The sequence below is a fragment of the Pteropus alecto genome, unplaced genomic scaffold (assembly GCF_000325575.1).
Source record: "Pteropus alecto unplaced genomic scaffold, ASM32557v1 scaffold87, whole genome shotgun sequence".
In the NCBI taxonomy this organism is placed as follows: domain Eukaryota; kingdom Metazoa; phylum Chordata; class Mammalia; order Chiroptera; family Pteropodidae; genus Pteropus; species Pteropus alecto.
The window spans coordinates 101,557-119,192 of NW_006443225.1; the positions used below are offsets into that span (position 1 = coordinate 101,557).

Here is a 17,636-nt window from a genome sequence, read left to right on the forward strand (position 1 = left end):
CTTTTTATTCTATATGTAATTTAACAAGATATAAAAATAAACAAGTGAGAAATTTGGAATAAAGAAGATATAAGGAATAATATGCAACTTTCTTAAAATCAGATTACAAAAGTGGTTTGCCCACCTTCATAGGTCTGATTTATTAAATAAATTCTGAAATTAACAGAAAAAATATTTTGTTGAACTATTACATCATTGCTTTAAAAATGACTGTAAAAACAAAATCTCCAAGTAAGCTAATTAATTAACAAACAGTGATTTTGTTTTAGTCGTTTGAACTTTTTGGTGAAAGAGTATGTTGCTCATAACTTAGTGAGACATGATTTACTACTCGTTAGCGACTGGTTCTGAATGAGGAGAATCCCAACACAGTTCCCCACACGGTGAATGAGGGCAAGGAGGTCACTCTTCCCACACTTACTTTAGCTCCTGAGAGTTAGCAGCCATGAGGGATTTAAGAGTCTTATCTGCTAAAGGACATCCAGAAACACTAAAGAGGGATGAGAAAAACAAAAACAAAATACAGAACACCAACATATACAAATCCAATTTAAATGGCATCCCGAGTCTGTGAACATCTTAAATTTTTCGGTGACTGGGGATTAGGGACAAAATAGCAGGGTTTGAATCCAGCTTTGATACTCTAACCAGTTTGAGCTTGTGGGCACCTCAATTATTTCTCATAGACTGGGGTTTGCTATTTATTAAAAGATGGGCTTTAATCCAATGAGACTCCGCAGTTCTAGAACTCAGTGATTCAATCATTACTGACGGGGGGGCGGGGGGGGTGGGGGGGGTAGTTTATTGCTATTGCATCATCAAGAAATGATGGCTTAAGAGTTTAAATCAGCGCCAAAAGGGAAAGCAAATCACATCAATGAAGAAGGTGAGTGGAAAGGTTAAGCACAGCCTTTCGTCATTGTTTAACCTCTCTAAGCATTGACTTATTTGCCCAGGGCTGAGGATGCCACATCTACAGAGTAAACAGTCGACTCCAGTCACACTGTCTTACCTTTGCTTCACTTGAGTCCTAAAGCTGGACACTACAAAAGCCCTGACAGAAACTCTAACTTTGGTTTGTAACCTGGAGTACAGGATCAGGAAACTAGTTTTGATTTCTATACCATATAAGTGAAAAGACTGAAGATTTAACAGCTTTATTTCTGAAAAACCAAAGAAACCAAAACCCATTCTCCAGTTCCTGATCCAGATAATATCTTTCTGGAATGGACAAGAATAGTATTTAAATTGGAACACGATGATGAAAAGCTGGCTGCACACCAGGTTATTAGGTACCTGCGGTGGGAAGCATAGTTTCCTGTGACGTGGCCACTTCCATCACATCCCGGTGTTGGACAGCTGGGTCAATAAAAATATGTATAATTAGAGTCAAGCACATTTCATGCAGTCATTAGCTCTGTTTGATTTGTTACAAGGTAGCTTCTCTTTTCAAGATCAGTTAACACAGTACAGGTCATTCAGAAGCTACCGAACTTAGGATTTATGCTACCAGTAGACCAGCTAAAAGAAAACTAACATGATCTTAAGTAGTTAGCTCTCAGCATCATACCCAATTCTCTAATTCGAACGATGTAGGAAAGGAAGACATAAAATATATGTCTTAGTGATGTTGCAAGTCAACAATCAATGGTGTTTTATTTCTTTGAAAGTATGTGTTATAAAAAATAAATATCATAAGCCCATGCTTTATAATGAGAATGGCTCTTAGGAATACCACCACCCATTATACAACAGAGTTCAAATTTTTGTGAATTTTTAAGAGACAGGCAACATAGTATCTTCATAAATATTTTAGAAAATGTCTGGAAAAGAAGAAAAATCTTTGAAAATACTACATATGACTGAAAAGTAAACTGATATTTTAGGTGGGAAAGTTGCTGACACTCCAGAAGTAGATAAGAAGTTTATTAAAAAGCTTGCTATCAGTTTCATCCAAAGCTTGAACCCAACAAAGACAATTGCTGATTAACAACCTAAACAAACATTAAGTTCTCCAGGGCATCTGCTGAAGACCAGAGTCTGTGCCATTTTATCTCAGAAGCTGGTCCCATTCTGTGCATTTTATGTGTGTTTTTAAAATAATGTAGGATATTATCCTAAGCAGTTTTACATCCGTAGTCGATAGGTTCCTGGGTTTCTCAGTCCTTTATTGTCCTTTGATGCTACTCAAAGTCGCTAATTTGAAGTAAGCAGATTGACCCCAGCCTACTCAGTGCTACTTGTGGTGGTGTTAATAGTCAGAGCTCCCTCTACGTCATCCATGCTTCTGGTTTCTCTGACATCCTGCGTAAAGTGAAGGTTTATCCACGTATGTATAGAATACACAATTTACCCTTTTGAAGTGACATTTAGGGGGAGAGTGACAACATCCAGGATTTTCTAAAATGACACCTAAGTATTTTTTTCACTGTGAGCTAGCTATAAATATATGTAAACAAGTAAATAAAAAATGAACAATGACTAACATTTGAGCCGAATAATCTTACTAATGCCATTCGTCCACTAAATGGAGGAACGATCTTTTCTGAACATTATACAACTGAAATATCAGAGGGTGAGAGATGGGTTGTAATTCCTGAGAATAATTTATTTTGGAAACACATCGCCATCTAGTGTTCAAAACAGCATTGCATTTACTGTATTTTATTTCTTATTTTATTTTTAATTACGACTCCTATTAATATAGCTAGGAAAGGCAAGAAGTGTTAATAATTTTTGAACCAATCAGCTATAAATTACTTAGGAAATATAATAATGCAGTATGCACTTAGTGCATAAATTACTTAGGAAATATCATAATACAGTAGGCACTTAATTATTATTTTTTAGGTTTGATGATATAAAGAGGTGAAGCAAAAAGAAAGGATTGGGGTGGTGGTGTGGTGAGAAAAACTTCTGTTTCAGATTCTGTTACAGCTTTAATTACAAATCTCTGATGAAAATTTTACAAAATAACATGTGCCAGTACCAGTTGGGTAATATATTCTGGGAAGGTTTGCAAAAGAAAGTATCTGGGAAGGTTTGCAAAGAGAAAGAATCATAGAGAAAGGAAACTAGCTAGTTCCCTGAGTAAGTGACATTCAAATTTAAGCAAATTTATGCTAATCGATATCAAAAAATTTTATTTCAACTATAATTTTTTGATAAGCAATTAAGGTACATTTATCTGTTAGAACAAAACAAAACATAATAAGGACAGGGCGAAACTGTAGAGAGGCTCTCACAAAACCAGTGTACCAATATAGACACATGTAGGTAATGTCCCCTGAATCACTTAGCTGTTTGTAAAATGAGATGAGAACCATGAGGTCTCCAGAGAATTAATGTCCTAGGAATTCATGAATATATTCCAAAAATTGTTCAATATTTTTAGAACCCTTCCTCTTTTGTATTTACTTTTAGGCCAATAAGAATGATCTATTACAAAATAATCACACTTCATTTTCATTTTTGAAATGGTAATTCAGGTTAATTATCAATATTTTACATACATTTAGTTCGTAATGACTTTGTCAATTTTCAAAAATCTATCTTCAAAAAATATGCTTTGAAGATATTAAAAATAATATGTAGAAGTGAAATCCATGATAAGATTTAAAATTTTGAATAGTAGTTCCAGGAGGAAATAAATACACGGCTGACTTAAGTCACCTCTTAGGAAGAAACAGTATTCAGTGAAATTGAAATTTTAGTCTGTTTGGTACCATTCATCATGTTGTTTCAGCTGCCAAGCTTCAGGTGAATATTTAAGAAGGGAGCATGGTATTTGAGCCAATAATGTTTATCACTACAATCCTTAAAGAACGCAAAGTCTATGGTTATTTAAATATTGCTCACATGTCAATAAAGTAAATTGATGCTGTACTACAAATAATTTTACTGAACACCTCCTCTATGCAAGACTCTTGTATTTGGCAACAGCAATTGGTATGCACTCCCTGATCCTAAGTCACTGTCCATGTAGTTGAGGAAATAAGAGTCAGCACAGTAAATATGTACCAATGGTGTGGACACAGAAGAGAACAAAACAGATGGAAGAAGAACACCCCTGTCTTCCTGGGGCCTCCGTTCTAGTGGGGGAAGCAGACAAAAGAGAATATGAATGAAGTAAAGTGTTTAAGTATGTTAGCTAATGATAAATGCTGAAAGAGAAAAGGAGATCTGGAAAAAGGGAGAGGAGTATCAGGCCTGGGGATGGGAGAGGGGACTACAGTAGCCACAAAGACCTCTCAGCTAAGTGACAGTTGAGAGAAGAGCTGAGGGAGAAGATGACATCCTACGTAGATCTGTGGGAAGAGTATTCTGGCAGAGGGAAGAGCAACTGTAAGACCCTTGGGCCTTAGGAGAAAAACACAGAGAAGAGAGTGCTGGTGGAGACGGAGAGTCCTGGGGGAAGAGAAGAGCTGGCTCACCACGCATGTGAGCTGTTGGAAGTGAGTCTGGTGGTCTCAGCTGGTGATGCCAGCCCGCGAGTCCTCAGTGTTGAGATGGTTCTAACACCAAGAAGGGAGAAAAGAGTAGACGGAGGAGAGAATAGGTTCCAGGCTGAGCTCTGAGGTATTTCCATCTCCAGAGACTGCATAGGAGTCTGTGAAGGGGTAGAGGTGAGGAGAGAAAAGAGTCCTCAGGTGTGGTGTCCTATAAGCCAAATGTAGAAAATAAATTGAGAAGGAGGGAATCATCAGCTCTGTCACATTCTGCCCCAAGTAGGAACGAGAGGATAAAGAACCAGCATCCAGATGGGGGTTCCCTGGAGAACTTAAGAATGGTTTTGCGGGAGCAATGAGTGAAAGTCTGTCTGGAAAAGATTCAGGAGAGAAATTGAATCTCACAGTAGCGACAATTTTCTTGAGTTTTGCTATAAAAGAAGAGATAGGGGGTTGGGTAGAAGCTGAGACAGGAGAGGGTTTAAAAATATTTTTTTTTGAAAAAATTTAAATATTTTTATGCAGAAAGATACAGAATAGTGGTATAGACACTGGCGCCTAAGTGAAGGGTCAGTCACTCTTTGCTAGAAATCTTCATTACTTGGCAGCTTTAAATATACTTGGGTATAAATATACTTTAATATTTAATCATTTACACATGGAAAATATTCCTTGCATTTCAGTCACTCACTCACTCACTCACTCACTCAAACACAACCCAGCCAAGACTATACTACCTGCTGAGGATATAAATGCAAAAAAGCCAAGGTTCTTGCCTTGTCTTGGTCTGAAACTTCCTTCCCCTCCCTTTCCCTCTCTTCCTCCTCTTCCTCTAATTAATGTCTATCTTCGTGTCTCTACCTCCCCTGCACCATAACTGAAGTTAAAGCGGAGAATTTCAGGACTTCTGTCCTGGCGATAGCCCAGATGAACTCACGATAGCCCAGATGAACTCATACCCACAAGGAAGCTGTATGAATCACACTCTGAATTCTAACAACACACAGTCAGAGATCTTCAGGGTTAAAAAAATAAGAATGTGTGAGTTTATGTGTGCGTAAAGTTCACAATCCTAGTTGTTTCCACTGCAGTAATTTGGAGGCACCACCTGCACTGTATACACGATGCTCTGAATTTCCTTCTCTGCCTCCACGTCCCACCTGCTGGCTGGCCTCCATTATTCATCAGACTATTCCAAAGATTTGTACAGCTTTCTAATTTCACCTCCATGAACTTCCAGTAGCATCTGATAAAAATCAAAGCTCAGTTTGGGGATTTTTCAGCTTATAGCTTCCATGACAATCATTTCCTTATTTATCTTCCTCTAAGTGTCCTCATTTCTGTATTCTTTGTGTCTTTTTATTTTTTCTTTCCGTCTTAGATTCCAGCAGAATGTGGGTCCTCTAATTTTGTGTTGACCACTCTTCACTTTTCTTTCTATACTTCCTCCCTCTACACATCATCTAAATCTCTACAGCAACATTTTAGATGATCTTCCTGATTCCAGACAGCCCCTGATGCATCCAGTCTCAACATAAGTCTGCACACTGCTCTCCTTAAAATGCTACATACTGTTTGCTTTTCTGCTCCAACACTATATGGTTTGTTCATGCGAAACCTGCCACCAGGCCACGCTTCTGAGGACCCTCGTCCGTCCTGCTGGATTCTGTGTCTGCATTCTCTCCAGGTCTGGCTGGTGTTCAGGGCTCAGCTCATGGCCTTCTGTTCCAAGAAGCCATGACTCTGCTCGGGGTGTCTTACCATCCCACTCAGAACTCTGCTGTAGTCTTAACTACTACTTACTGCTGTCAGGTGCTCTGGTCTGTAAACTCTTCTGAGTCACAGAACCCGTGGGGAATGTGATGAAAACCATGAACTATTTTACCCAAATAGCAATTTGCATTAAGTTTGAAAAGGTTTATAAACTCCCCAAAGCTCTGATTTAGATAATCTGGGGTCAGTAGATCTCAGATTAAGAATTTCTGATCAAAACATAAACATTTCTAATTGTTTTATATTGTTTTTTTTTTTTAATTAATTAGACTTTCAATTCTCTTAGCATGAGATCATGCCATGTATACTTTTTTTGCATAAGCCTCTTAGTTCTGAGCAACGGGTTTAGATGTATATATAATATTTAACAATTGACTGGTTGAAATTGCCCTAAAACATTCCTTAAGTCAATTACATAAGCCAAGATGTTATAACTTAAAATTATGAACTTAAATCTCTTATTTCCAGAATCTCACAGAGTATGCCATTTTGAATCACTTACGTGATTAGTTCTTTTTTGAGATCTCTTGCATGGAGCTTGGGTTTAGGGCTTGGTATGGAGGCCTCTCCAGGAAATTTTTTTTCTTCTAAATTTTCTAGAGAGCTCACTGGATCTTTCTGGAGAAAAAAAATACAGAAGCACAGAAGTCATTAGGGAACCCTAGAAAGACAGTTGTGTTTGAAGTCATCAGTGTCAAACTTGAATTTTTGCTTAAAGACTTAGCTGAAATTCCTCCTAGGATTTGTACACAAATATATAAGATAATGATATATCTTGATTGTTATGGACATTTGTCTTCAGTGAAGAATGAGAAATTATAATACATGGGAACACTTTTAAAAATTTCACATATTGGCAAATGTAACTACAGAGGAATTCTTTGAGTTATATAATTAAGTTAATGTTTTAATATAGTTCAGGTTTTATTATATAATGAATGTTTCCTAGAGAAAATAGGACTAGTTCTTTGTGTACACAGCAGTCATTGGCGAAACAAAGAAATATTGCAAAAATAAATCACACAAATTTTTAAACAAAGAGGTAAATTTACATCAACAGAATGTCCTTTCTAATATACAAATAATTAAGATTTAAATTTTTTGTTTCAATATGTAATAACTGGGTATTCAATATTTAAGCATTTAATTTGATTTTTGTGGGTAATTGCTTTTATCCTCACTTCTCTTCCTGTATTTCTTAAGTTGCCTCTTTTGCTAAACTGGTATCTTGTAATGCTTTTACTTGCTGGATGAAATTTCTTGTCGGATTATCATTAATTTTCATGGCCTCCTTTTAAGCTTAATACTGATCTTGATTTCATAAGGAAGATTCATTAATCCTTTCAAATCATTTATTTACCATCTGATATATTATCTTACAGAATATTAATGATGGATTTTGATAATCACATAATTAGTTTACTTTATCATTAAGTTTAAATCTAGTAAATATAATATTTTCTGGATTTAATATTAAAATGAGATTAATATGAAAAACTACTCTAATTCTCAAAAGTAGCAATCTATTTCAGGTGATAAAACTATTTTGAATTTTTCAAGGTAAATCTTATTTAAATCAAATGAAAATAAAAATGCAATGGCAAAATATAATTATAATAATCCTGAGTCTACACTCAAAAACAATGGGAAAACAAAATCTCTGAATTTTTCCAGCCAAAAAAAATTTTTAAACCCTGATCTCAGTCATAAAGGTAAATGTAATTTCTTTCATTAATCACTTAGATAACAATTCAATCAATTATTTTACACAAGACCATACAGTGGTAAATACATTAATAAATTATCTCAAGGAACATTATCTTCAGACCAAATTAATAAAACCTACTTTGGTACAATTTCTTCATACTATTTATAGTGCTAAGTATTCCATTTTATTTTATTGATAAATGTTTGAAAATAGTAGCAGATAATAATATATCATTTAAAAACAGAGAAATGGGTGCTTGATAATAGTTGCCTACTAAGATACAAAGAGAAACGCTATTTTAATGGCTGCTTCCATGGAGTCAGTAGCAAATAGATGAATGATACTTATACTTTTCAAGTTTTACTGTGGAAATGCCTAAAGTGAAGCAATTTCCAAAAAGACCTTAAATCTAAAAATACCACCATCCATTACATTTGGTGTTATCTGGATTCAGCTTAGGTAGTATTTTCCACTGTAATTCATAAATGTCTTGGCTTTCGGAAATTAGATACAAATGCTAAATCCAATATTAAGTCTCAGTGTGGAACAACCTTTGTTTTTCTGTTTAGATGCTAAATTTTTCACAAAAATGGCATACAGTAAAAAAAAAAAAACATTCAATTATTTTCTTTTTATTATAAAGTTAAGAATAAAGTATCTCTAAGAAGGTCTGCACATTTATAGATGAACATATAAAGGTTATCAGCTGTTGTTTGAGTGCTGAATCTACACATTATGGAAAGCAAGGGAATAGGGGATTTTGAAAAAAATTAGCAATTATGAAAGTTTATTATTTGACTAAAATACATACAAATATAATGCTTACAGAATATATTGTATTTAATTTGGTATATTAATTTGTGGTAATGTTTAAATAAGGTAATTTCATTGGCTATGATCTTTCAAGTGTTTTGTAACTTCTTTTAAAAACTATAGACTGCTATATATGCAATTGCATTATGAATTGTCTTGTTCCCTTTTCCTTGCTTAACATACCACCCTTAAAAAACTTGTAGCAAGCATATGTATTAGAATGAAGGTGACCATCACTAAGAGAATTTTTAACTTTGTTACAGAGATATTTTATATCAGATAAATTCCTAAATAGCACCTAGTAAAAAATAAGCTAGTATCATTTATGAGAATTTTTTCAAAATTTAAAGTATCATTTTGAAAATAATAATTTCATCTTATGGATATGTAAAGGAGAATGTGACATATATGTAAGTGTTTAGAGAGTATATGGATACAATAAAATTTCTTTAACGTACAGATGGAAGTTTATATTGGTTTCAGTAAAGATCAGAACATAATGGTAACATGAATAACAGATAATAGCATCTGGCACTTTTAACATTTTAAGCCCTGAAATCTTTGGAGAACTGACAGTTGAATGAAACTGACAGCCCTAGTTATTTCTCAGTATTTTCCTTTTGAGATATTTTGAGTTTTTTCCAGATTCAGGATTTTTTTTAGGGGGCATCTGGACAGGCTATTTCACTGAGAGAGACAGACAATATTTTCTGAAAATTACCACCAAAATTAAGCAACTGTTGTGCATATGAGCTAGATAACAATGAATTAGAAATAATCACTCGATTTCTGTGTGTGTGTGTGTGTGAGTGTGTGTGTGAGTGTGTGTGTGTGTGTGTGTGTGTGTGTGTGTGTGAGTGAGATGCAGGGGGAGGGGTGGTGTGGGGATGTTGCAGAGGTGGCAACAGGAAGGATGTGGGTGTGGAAGCAAGAACAGATTACAAGCCAGTCTTCTAGGCTGTGTGCAGCCATCCCAGTACATCTCACTGGAAATGATAAGCATGGACAAATCCCTGGTCACATCCTGCAGATCTAGATCCTACTGTCATAGAAGTATTGTAGACCACGGTTGCCTCCACCACACCTTGCCACATACGATTTCTTCATTATTCTCATTTTCTCTTCCCTTTCTAATTTTTCTCAATATTTCCTAGTTGTCTCCATTTTGGGATGTATTTTTTTTTTCTTTTCTTTCTCTCTTTTTTTCTCCCTTCTTTTCCTCCTCTTTAGGGAATCCCAGGCCCAGGCTCAATTGTCCCCTCTAAAAACTTTGATGATGATTGTTAGGATAATGAGACACTTTCTATAAAGATCCCTTATCTTTATTCTTACTGGACACGATAGCCCTCTGCTATTTTTGCAATGAGGACAATAAACGCAATTTACTTTTTTCAAAATAATACCTATCAAGTATCACATTTCTGTTTTAAGATTCAGAACAAGATATGAAAAATACTCTCTATTAGTAGGCTACCTTGGCACAGACTATGGAACAAAGAACAAAAGGTGAGAAGGTGTACTCAGGAGTCACAGTATTCCAAAAGCATTCTTGTGTGTGTCTTCAATGGCTGTAGCTTCCCCCAGCAATGAGTCACCCATATTCAGATAACTGTGAGAATAAGCTTTAAAAATCTTTTGCCAACTCAAACCTAGGGCAAGCACTTTGACTCTAAGAACTCACTTAGCATCTTCAAATTTCTCTTTGTTATTCTTAATGACATTGAATTTCTACATAGTTTCTAAGTTCAGATTTCAGAACACTTAGGTTGCCATTCAGAGCAGTGAAAGTCTGTACTATCATACCTGAAGTAAGCCACTCTGAAAAGAGCAGAAATCTAATCTAAACCAATCCATTTTTTCCCCATAAATTTCCTGGGAAATAAAACACAGTCACAGACATATAATCATTAGGTAAGAACATACTCCAGTTGGATCCATAAATCTGCCCAGGTGAATCCAGATGTTTTTTAAAATTATGCAAAAAATAAGATTGGAAAGTAAAGTTAAAATATTTATTACAAGACTTCAATTTCTGGCTGAGTGATAAGAAGTGTAGCAAAGGAGGTCCCTGATATACGAACTAGACCCCCAAATGGGAGAAGTCTCTCAGAATAAAGGAGAAGCAATTTGACATTGCTCCTGAGGGCAAAAATTTATAGCCAATGCCAAACAACACAAGACCCTAAATGGAAATGAGAGCCACTTTTCTCAAATTTGCTTCATTATGTCTCAGGACTAGATTTGTATGTCTGATTCTGCATATGAATAGAAAGAAGATTTCTGGTGAACATTGACCATGGCCCACTTATAGCAAGGATGAGGACAGGAAGCCTAAGTCTTACCCTGCATATGACCTTGAGATGCTCTGAAACACAGTGGGTTTTACCCTAGTAGGAATCATCCAAGAATAAGGATGCAGTCATGCTTACCTTGTAAAGCACTGTTGTTCGTATGACTTTTACTGAACCCCACCAACAGATCTTGTAACTAGGAGTTGGTTCCCCGTTAGTGGTGCAGGGTGGGCTATACCACAATCTGATCAGCTGGAGACTAAGACCCCATTAGTTGTGCAGGTGGGCTATACCACAATCTGATCAGCTGGAGACCCTGTGAATTGGAGGGTAAACCTCCCTTTTCTAAGGCTGACTTGTATAGAATGAGATTGAATCAACACTTATGATCTCATCGTGATTGTGCTTGATCAGTTAATGTGACTATCACCAGATTTCTGGATTATAAAAATAGATGGAAGCCAGGTGAAACTTCTGTTCTTTTGCACAAGCCTGAAGTGGCAAGACAGCAGTGGGAATGTGGTGGAGGGAAGGAACGAACACATGTTTGCCAGTTTGTGGTCGTCGCTTAAGGCGAACCAGCTTTTATACTTTGCAAGTGTCAGTTTTATACTTATTAAAGTCAAACATAGTTTAAGAAACTATTCTTCTAAAATAATTTTATGATAGATTAATTAAGACCATTCCTCAATACGTTAGGTGAATTTTAAAAAGCCAAGCGGAATAAAATGACTAAGACCAGTACGACAGAATCTAATCAGAAGCTGCTGTTGTATAAATTTCCTTCTCCCTTTTCTGTGAAGGTGTGTGTGGTGACGACAGAGAGCCTGCCTTGGGTCCTGGGGGCACTCCTTCAGGAACCTGACCTCAACCACGGCACATAGAGTTGGCCATTTCTTCCTTTCTATGTTCTGTGCCTGTTCACGTTACTCCATTTGTCAGTGTGTTTGCTTATTTGTCAGTCCTCCTACCAGAATGAGCACACATGTGGTGGAGGCATGTCCTCTTTGGTGCTGCGTCCACAGGACCTATCTTATGCCTGGACATATAGACACCAGTGAAAGTGTGCTCAAGGAAGGAAGGAAGAAAAGGTGGCAGAGAGGGAGGGAGGGGCAGAAGGGGACTGGAAATAACCCAATCCTGTGATTACTACTGTTTTTGTCAACTTATGCTCTGAGATGTTAAGGCATATGATAAAATCAAATTAGTCTCTTCTGCAAAGTCCCTTAACTTCAAAAAGTTGAAAAAGGTGACGCACGCTTCCAAAGAGAATGGCCATTTCAGTTCTTTAAACGTGTAAACTAACAAGTATCAATAACTTCTCTGACAAACAGTGAAACAGAATCACTTACTGTAATAATTTGGGTCACATTTGCAGTGATATAGAGTCTAAATTACAGAGGGTTCTGGCTATGAATTGTTTTGAATGACAGTAAGTCATGCTAATTAGGCCAAGCCAGGTGGCTCAAACTATGGAGATGAAGGCTACATGAATTCCTGCACAGTCACAACATCTGGCTTTCAGGAGTGAAACTGCCTTGAAGATAACCAAATACACAAATGCATTTTCTTGATTTTGGAATTGGTATAATTCAGATATCCAACATTCGTGATCCAATACCTCAGACAATGACTGTACACAGTCTTCCCTCAGTATCCATAGGGGACTGGTTCCAGGACCCCCTCAGATACCAAAGTCCATGGATGCTCAAGTCCTTTATATAGAATGGCGTAGTATTTGCATATAACCTACGTACATCCTCCCATATATTTTAAATCATCTCTAGATTACTTATAATACCTAATACAATGTAAATGCTGTGTAAATAGTTGTTATACCACCTCATTTAGGAAATAATGACAAGAAAAAAAGTCTGTACATCTTCAGTACAGATGCAACCATTGTAAGTTTACTATACAGCAGGAAGGCCAACCATACAGTTATGCTAACACAATTCCTTCATAAAATTGAGTAAATGAATTTGATGTGATTTTTATTTATCCCTGAATTGATTTCATCTTCTATCCTCTGGTTCAGAAAGAATTCCTAAGCTGGCATTTCAGTATTGAATGATACATTGCCCCTTAAGGCAGCTGTATCTAAAGGGATATATAATACAATCTCTCATGCAGTACACATAATTACAGCCGTATGGGGATAAAATTCACTATAATAACATATCATTTTAGGCAAGTGATAGGAAAAGTTGGATTCATTTATAAATTTCTTCTGAAATCTAAAATGATCACTTTACCAAAATCTAAAACAAGGTACAGAAGAATGTATTATCTAAACAGGAATGTAAAAAAGTTTAGGAGGAAAAAGCTAATAATACTCTCCAACCATTCTCTTAAACTTATTGACATATGGAAACAATACCTCTTTCTCCTCCTCTGTCTTCCCATGAGTTTTGCTATAGTTGATAGGAGTATCCCAGCCCTCTTGGTCACAGAAAGCCTGATAGAATGCTGCATTGACCAAAATGCTGCTTGTTTTGAATGGGGAAGAGGAAGGAGTTGAAATAGAAGTGTTAGAGGAAGTTAGGGGTGCAGCTTTGTCCAGGATTCGATTTTTTTTCATGCTTAAGTCCAATGTGCCATTTTCATCCACTTCTATCTCGGCTCCCTGGTATACAATAGGAAACAGAAAAACATTTAAGCAGTTTGCAGTTATAGCCTAGCCATGTGGGGCTTTTAAGGGATAATTTTAAATGCAAGCTTTTATGTAAGTATATCTGATTTTAAATCTAGCTTTCTGATTTGCTTTGGTTAATGTTCAACTCTTAGGCAGACTTTTAAGAGCAGTCCCATTAGTGAGCTTCTTGTTTCTAGGTTTAAACAAAGTAAGCCTAATATAAATAAGATGTTCCAAGTACTAAATGTATTGGCTAAACCTGTTATACACGTTTTTAAGTTTAGCATTAAATCTTCTTTCCTAGTTTGCAGAATTATCACTCCCAATTCATAATTTAAAGCATTAATACTTGAGCTTATAACAAGGCACAATACTACTTCACCCTTCCCCCAAATCACAATATTAATCTAACATGAGAAATATGTAAAAATAACCAGCTGGAAGAGAATTTTTATTGGAATATTAGATCAATACGAAAGTAACATTTTATCCTGGGTTATTTGAACCAGAAAAGCTTCATTAAATTGTGAGGGGCAGGTTAGGGGAGGCAGATGTACAAACCATAATTCACTTTGGGGGCCTTTAGGTAGCAACTGCTAGTGTGACTGTTCAGGGTTTAACTTTTACAGTGAAAACTTCAGAATATAAGTGATTATTTTCTAGATATGAAGTATGAGATTTAAAACTAATTCTCACAACATTTATTTTTGGAATGCCTTTGGCTAAGATTTGTGGAGTTTTTTGTTTGTTTGTTTTTAGTTTTATGTGCCCATGTGCTCTGGATATTTTGCAAGGTACATGCTGTAGAGTGGCTTCTATGGCATCATAAATTGTGAACATTGCCAGGCAATATCTCTCAGAATTTGGGAAGAACATGATTGTCATTTTCCTAAGTGAGTCACCATCATTATCAACTCACATTTAACTTCTGGACAACTTGTTCACTCTTTTTTCTTTTGGCTGGCAAAGCAGGAGTCCTCTTTGAACGTTAGCAAAATCCCTAATGCATGTGGTAGCCCGTTACTTCCCAGGGGATTTATTTTAACTCCACGTTTACACTGTGCCCTCACCTCCTCACTATCCCCACCCCCACCCCAACAGCTGCCATTGCAGTATGGTCCACTGTAGCTGGGCTCAGTGCTTACTCACTGCTTGCCCCTGATTTAGAAAATAAAAGCACCTCTTCTGTTTGTTTGTTTTATCTGCAAAGTTCCTATTCTCAATCTCTCAGCCTATGAGATAGATATGCTTTATTATATCCATGGGAGGTAAATACACTTCTAATATGTTTGTACTAAGATGCTTTGGCCGTATCTTTCTGTCCTTTTTAGTAAATAGTTTAATCTCCTGTGATAGTTTTAAGCCCTGAATTTGACAGTACAGCTTATCCAGGATAATAACTTAGTAACCACAACATCTTATGCCATCTGTATAAAATCAAATACATTTTTATACCAGCATTAATAAACCTTAGTTACAAAAATCCAAGATATTAACCGTATCAGTGCCATGTTCTCTCTCCGTGATATAATAATGTATTCTGCCATGAACATATCAAAACAATTATTGGCTTCATAGCTCATATGTAATTGAAGCAATGAAACAGAGATAGAGTAATCAAGTTTAATAACCAATGTAAAGTAAAATGCTAAATACTATAGTAGCTGACATTTTTCATAAAAAAAAATAAAAACTTGGGTTAAGACTGCACAACCAACATTCACATAAAATTCCAGACCTCTGTGACAGATGGCTTAGGAAAAAGAAGCCATGTGACTGGGCTGCAGAGTTTTATAGCACAAAATCCATAAATAGTGCAGATTTGATGTTGCTGAAAAAAATATCAATTATTCCAAGACACTAATATATATTTTAGTTTTTACAAAAAAAGTTTCTAATAGTAAATTGAAAAGAATTAGAGTTGTTATGATTATACATCTTGAGTAATCATGTGTTGATTGAAAAAAAAATTACTCCTAATGTTTAAAAGAGGCGCTTTTCTACAGTCTGAGCCCCAGCCGGCTGCTCCGAGCACCTGACTTGACTGGAGAGAGCAGGACGGCACGTTTGGGTAGCAGGGTACAGATGGGCTTTAAGTGAGCGCACAGATGCATTCAACAATTACACACAGTACCAGAGAAGGGTCCCTTTCTGCCCATAGATGGGTGGATCACACGTTTACTGCATGGATTTTTATTCAGTGCAGTATCAATAGAATCACTTCTCTCTGTGCTTGAAACTCCAAATGGCAGGACAAAAAGGAGAGGGTGAGGGGCATGCCGCAGGAGCAGGAGGCGATTACTCTGTAGCCGACATGGAGCCCTGTCCTCAAGACTTTTACTATTCTAATTTCTCAAAGTACTATTTGGGATCCTTATTTTATTCATTTAAATTTAAATTTAAAGTTTTTTGTTTGAAGGTGGGCATAGGTTCTTATACTTTCCAACAGGAGCATATCAAAGACTCTCTATTTCAGCCACTTTCAAGCTACAAATGCTACCTATGATTTATTCATTAAATTATTGAGGAAGCGCTTAATATTTTCAAGCTACTAGATTTTGGGAAAAAGAAAATGAAAAAACTATATTGTTCCTGCCTTCAAGAAATTTATTTTATGCATATAAGAGATTTGTAGTGAAAGGTAATTAAATAAATGTTATAAATTATTTAAATGAAAATTAAGATAATTATTCATTATAATCCTTATTTGTACTATAAAATAAGAAGTATCTCAGTTGTCCACAAACAGAGAAATGATTACCGAAATTATGCTACATCTATTTAATGGCATATTATGCAACCAGTAAAATAATAATTATAAGGACTTTGTAGCAACATAGGAAAAACATATCACTGAAAGCAGGCATTCCTACTATGCTTACAAGTAGGAAAAACGGATAGAAATTTGCTTCCTGAAAAAGAACAAAAAGGGAAATATAGAAATTATTGTACTTGTATTTAGAGTATAGGCTTGTGGCTCTTTTCCTTCGATATTTTCCAGGCAAATGGTAATTTTACATTGTTTCAATAATTAAAAATTTCATCCTACATTCAAAAGTGGTATTGAAACTAAGAAAAGGCAGATTTATAATTTTTACCTAAATATTCTGATTATGAACATTATTAATTTTCAAAACATTTATAGAATAAGACATCATTGTTTTCCCATTTGGCAAGTTTTCAATTAATACAAGATAGATCACCTACCACCTTTTTCTTTATGACTCGGCTAAAAGGAAGTGCAAAATTAAGTGTCCCTCAGCCTAGGTTTCCGCTGTAATTAATCCTGGTTTTCATTTTTCTTCTTGTTATTTCATTCTTGCTTCAGGGTGTTTGAGAGTATCTTTTCGGGATTGAAAGCTTATTTGAAATAAGTTTTCAAAGCAGGCAGGTTATTAATAATAAACAAATAAAATGAAAATAATTGCTACTAAATAGTAATTATTAAAACTATTAAATTAAGAGTATAAATGTGAAATGTACTCAATATAAATAGAATGTAATTCAGAGAAGTGTCTGCCATAAAGTATGGAATTAAAATGAAATTTCCCAAAAATCTTTGTCCGATGCCTGGAATCAGAGTCAGTGAAAACTTGGGTGGACCAGTAGTCTGTATACCAGGTAATGACAAGATCTTTAAGAAGATAAGAAGTCTAACGTATGTGAATTCAAATTTCAGCTTCAACAGTTATAGCTGTGCCCCTAGGAGAACATTATTTAATATCTCTGTACTACTGTTTCTTCATCTGCAAAATGGGATAATAATTGCTTTACAGAGTTTCTAGAAGGATTAAAAAGGATTAATATAGGCAAAGTGCTTATTTACAGTGCCTGGTACATAGCTAGTATTCTATAAATGACAACTACTACTACTAATAATAATTTGATTGTGATTTTGAATATCAAAGAGACATGTCTCTACACTACTGTACATTGAGGTAAAGTGTCAGTTATTAAATATCTTTTTT

The 17,636-nt window shown here is 35.6% G+C and overlaps 1 protein-coding gene across 7 annotated transcripts in view; it reads right to left on the reverse strand.

The window, feature by feature from the left end:
• Positions 1-17,636, reverse strand: part of LOC102897725 (suppression of tumorigenicity 18 protein) — a 262,470-nt gene that overhangs the window by 21,371 nt on the left and 223,463 nt on the right. For 5 of the 7 annotated variants that reach the window (XM_025041159.1, XM_025041160.1, XM_025041158.1 and 2 more), the window contains 4 exons: positions 13,414-13,659; positions 6,724-6,839; positions 1,297-1,359; positions 422-490 (listed from right to left, as the gene is read on the reverse strand). In XM_025041159.1, the coding sequence (XP_024896927.1) occupies positions 422-490; positions 1,297-1,359; positions 6,724-6,839; positions 13,414-13,659 (494 nt within the window). The remainder of the gene's footprint in view (positions 1-421; positions 491-1,296; positions 1,360-6,723; positions 6,840-13,413; positions 13,660-17,636) is intronic. The other 2 variants (XM_025041161.1, XM_025041162.1) reach the window with 1 other exon arrangement.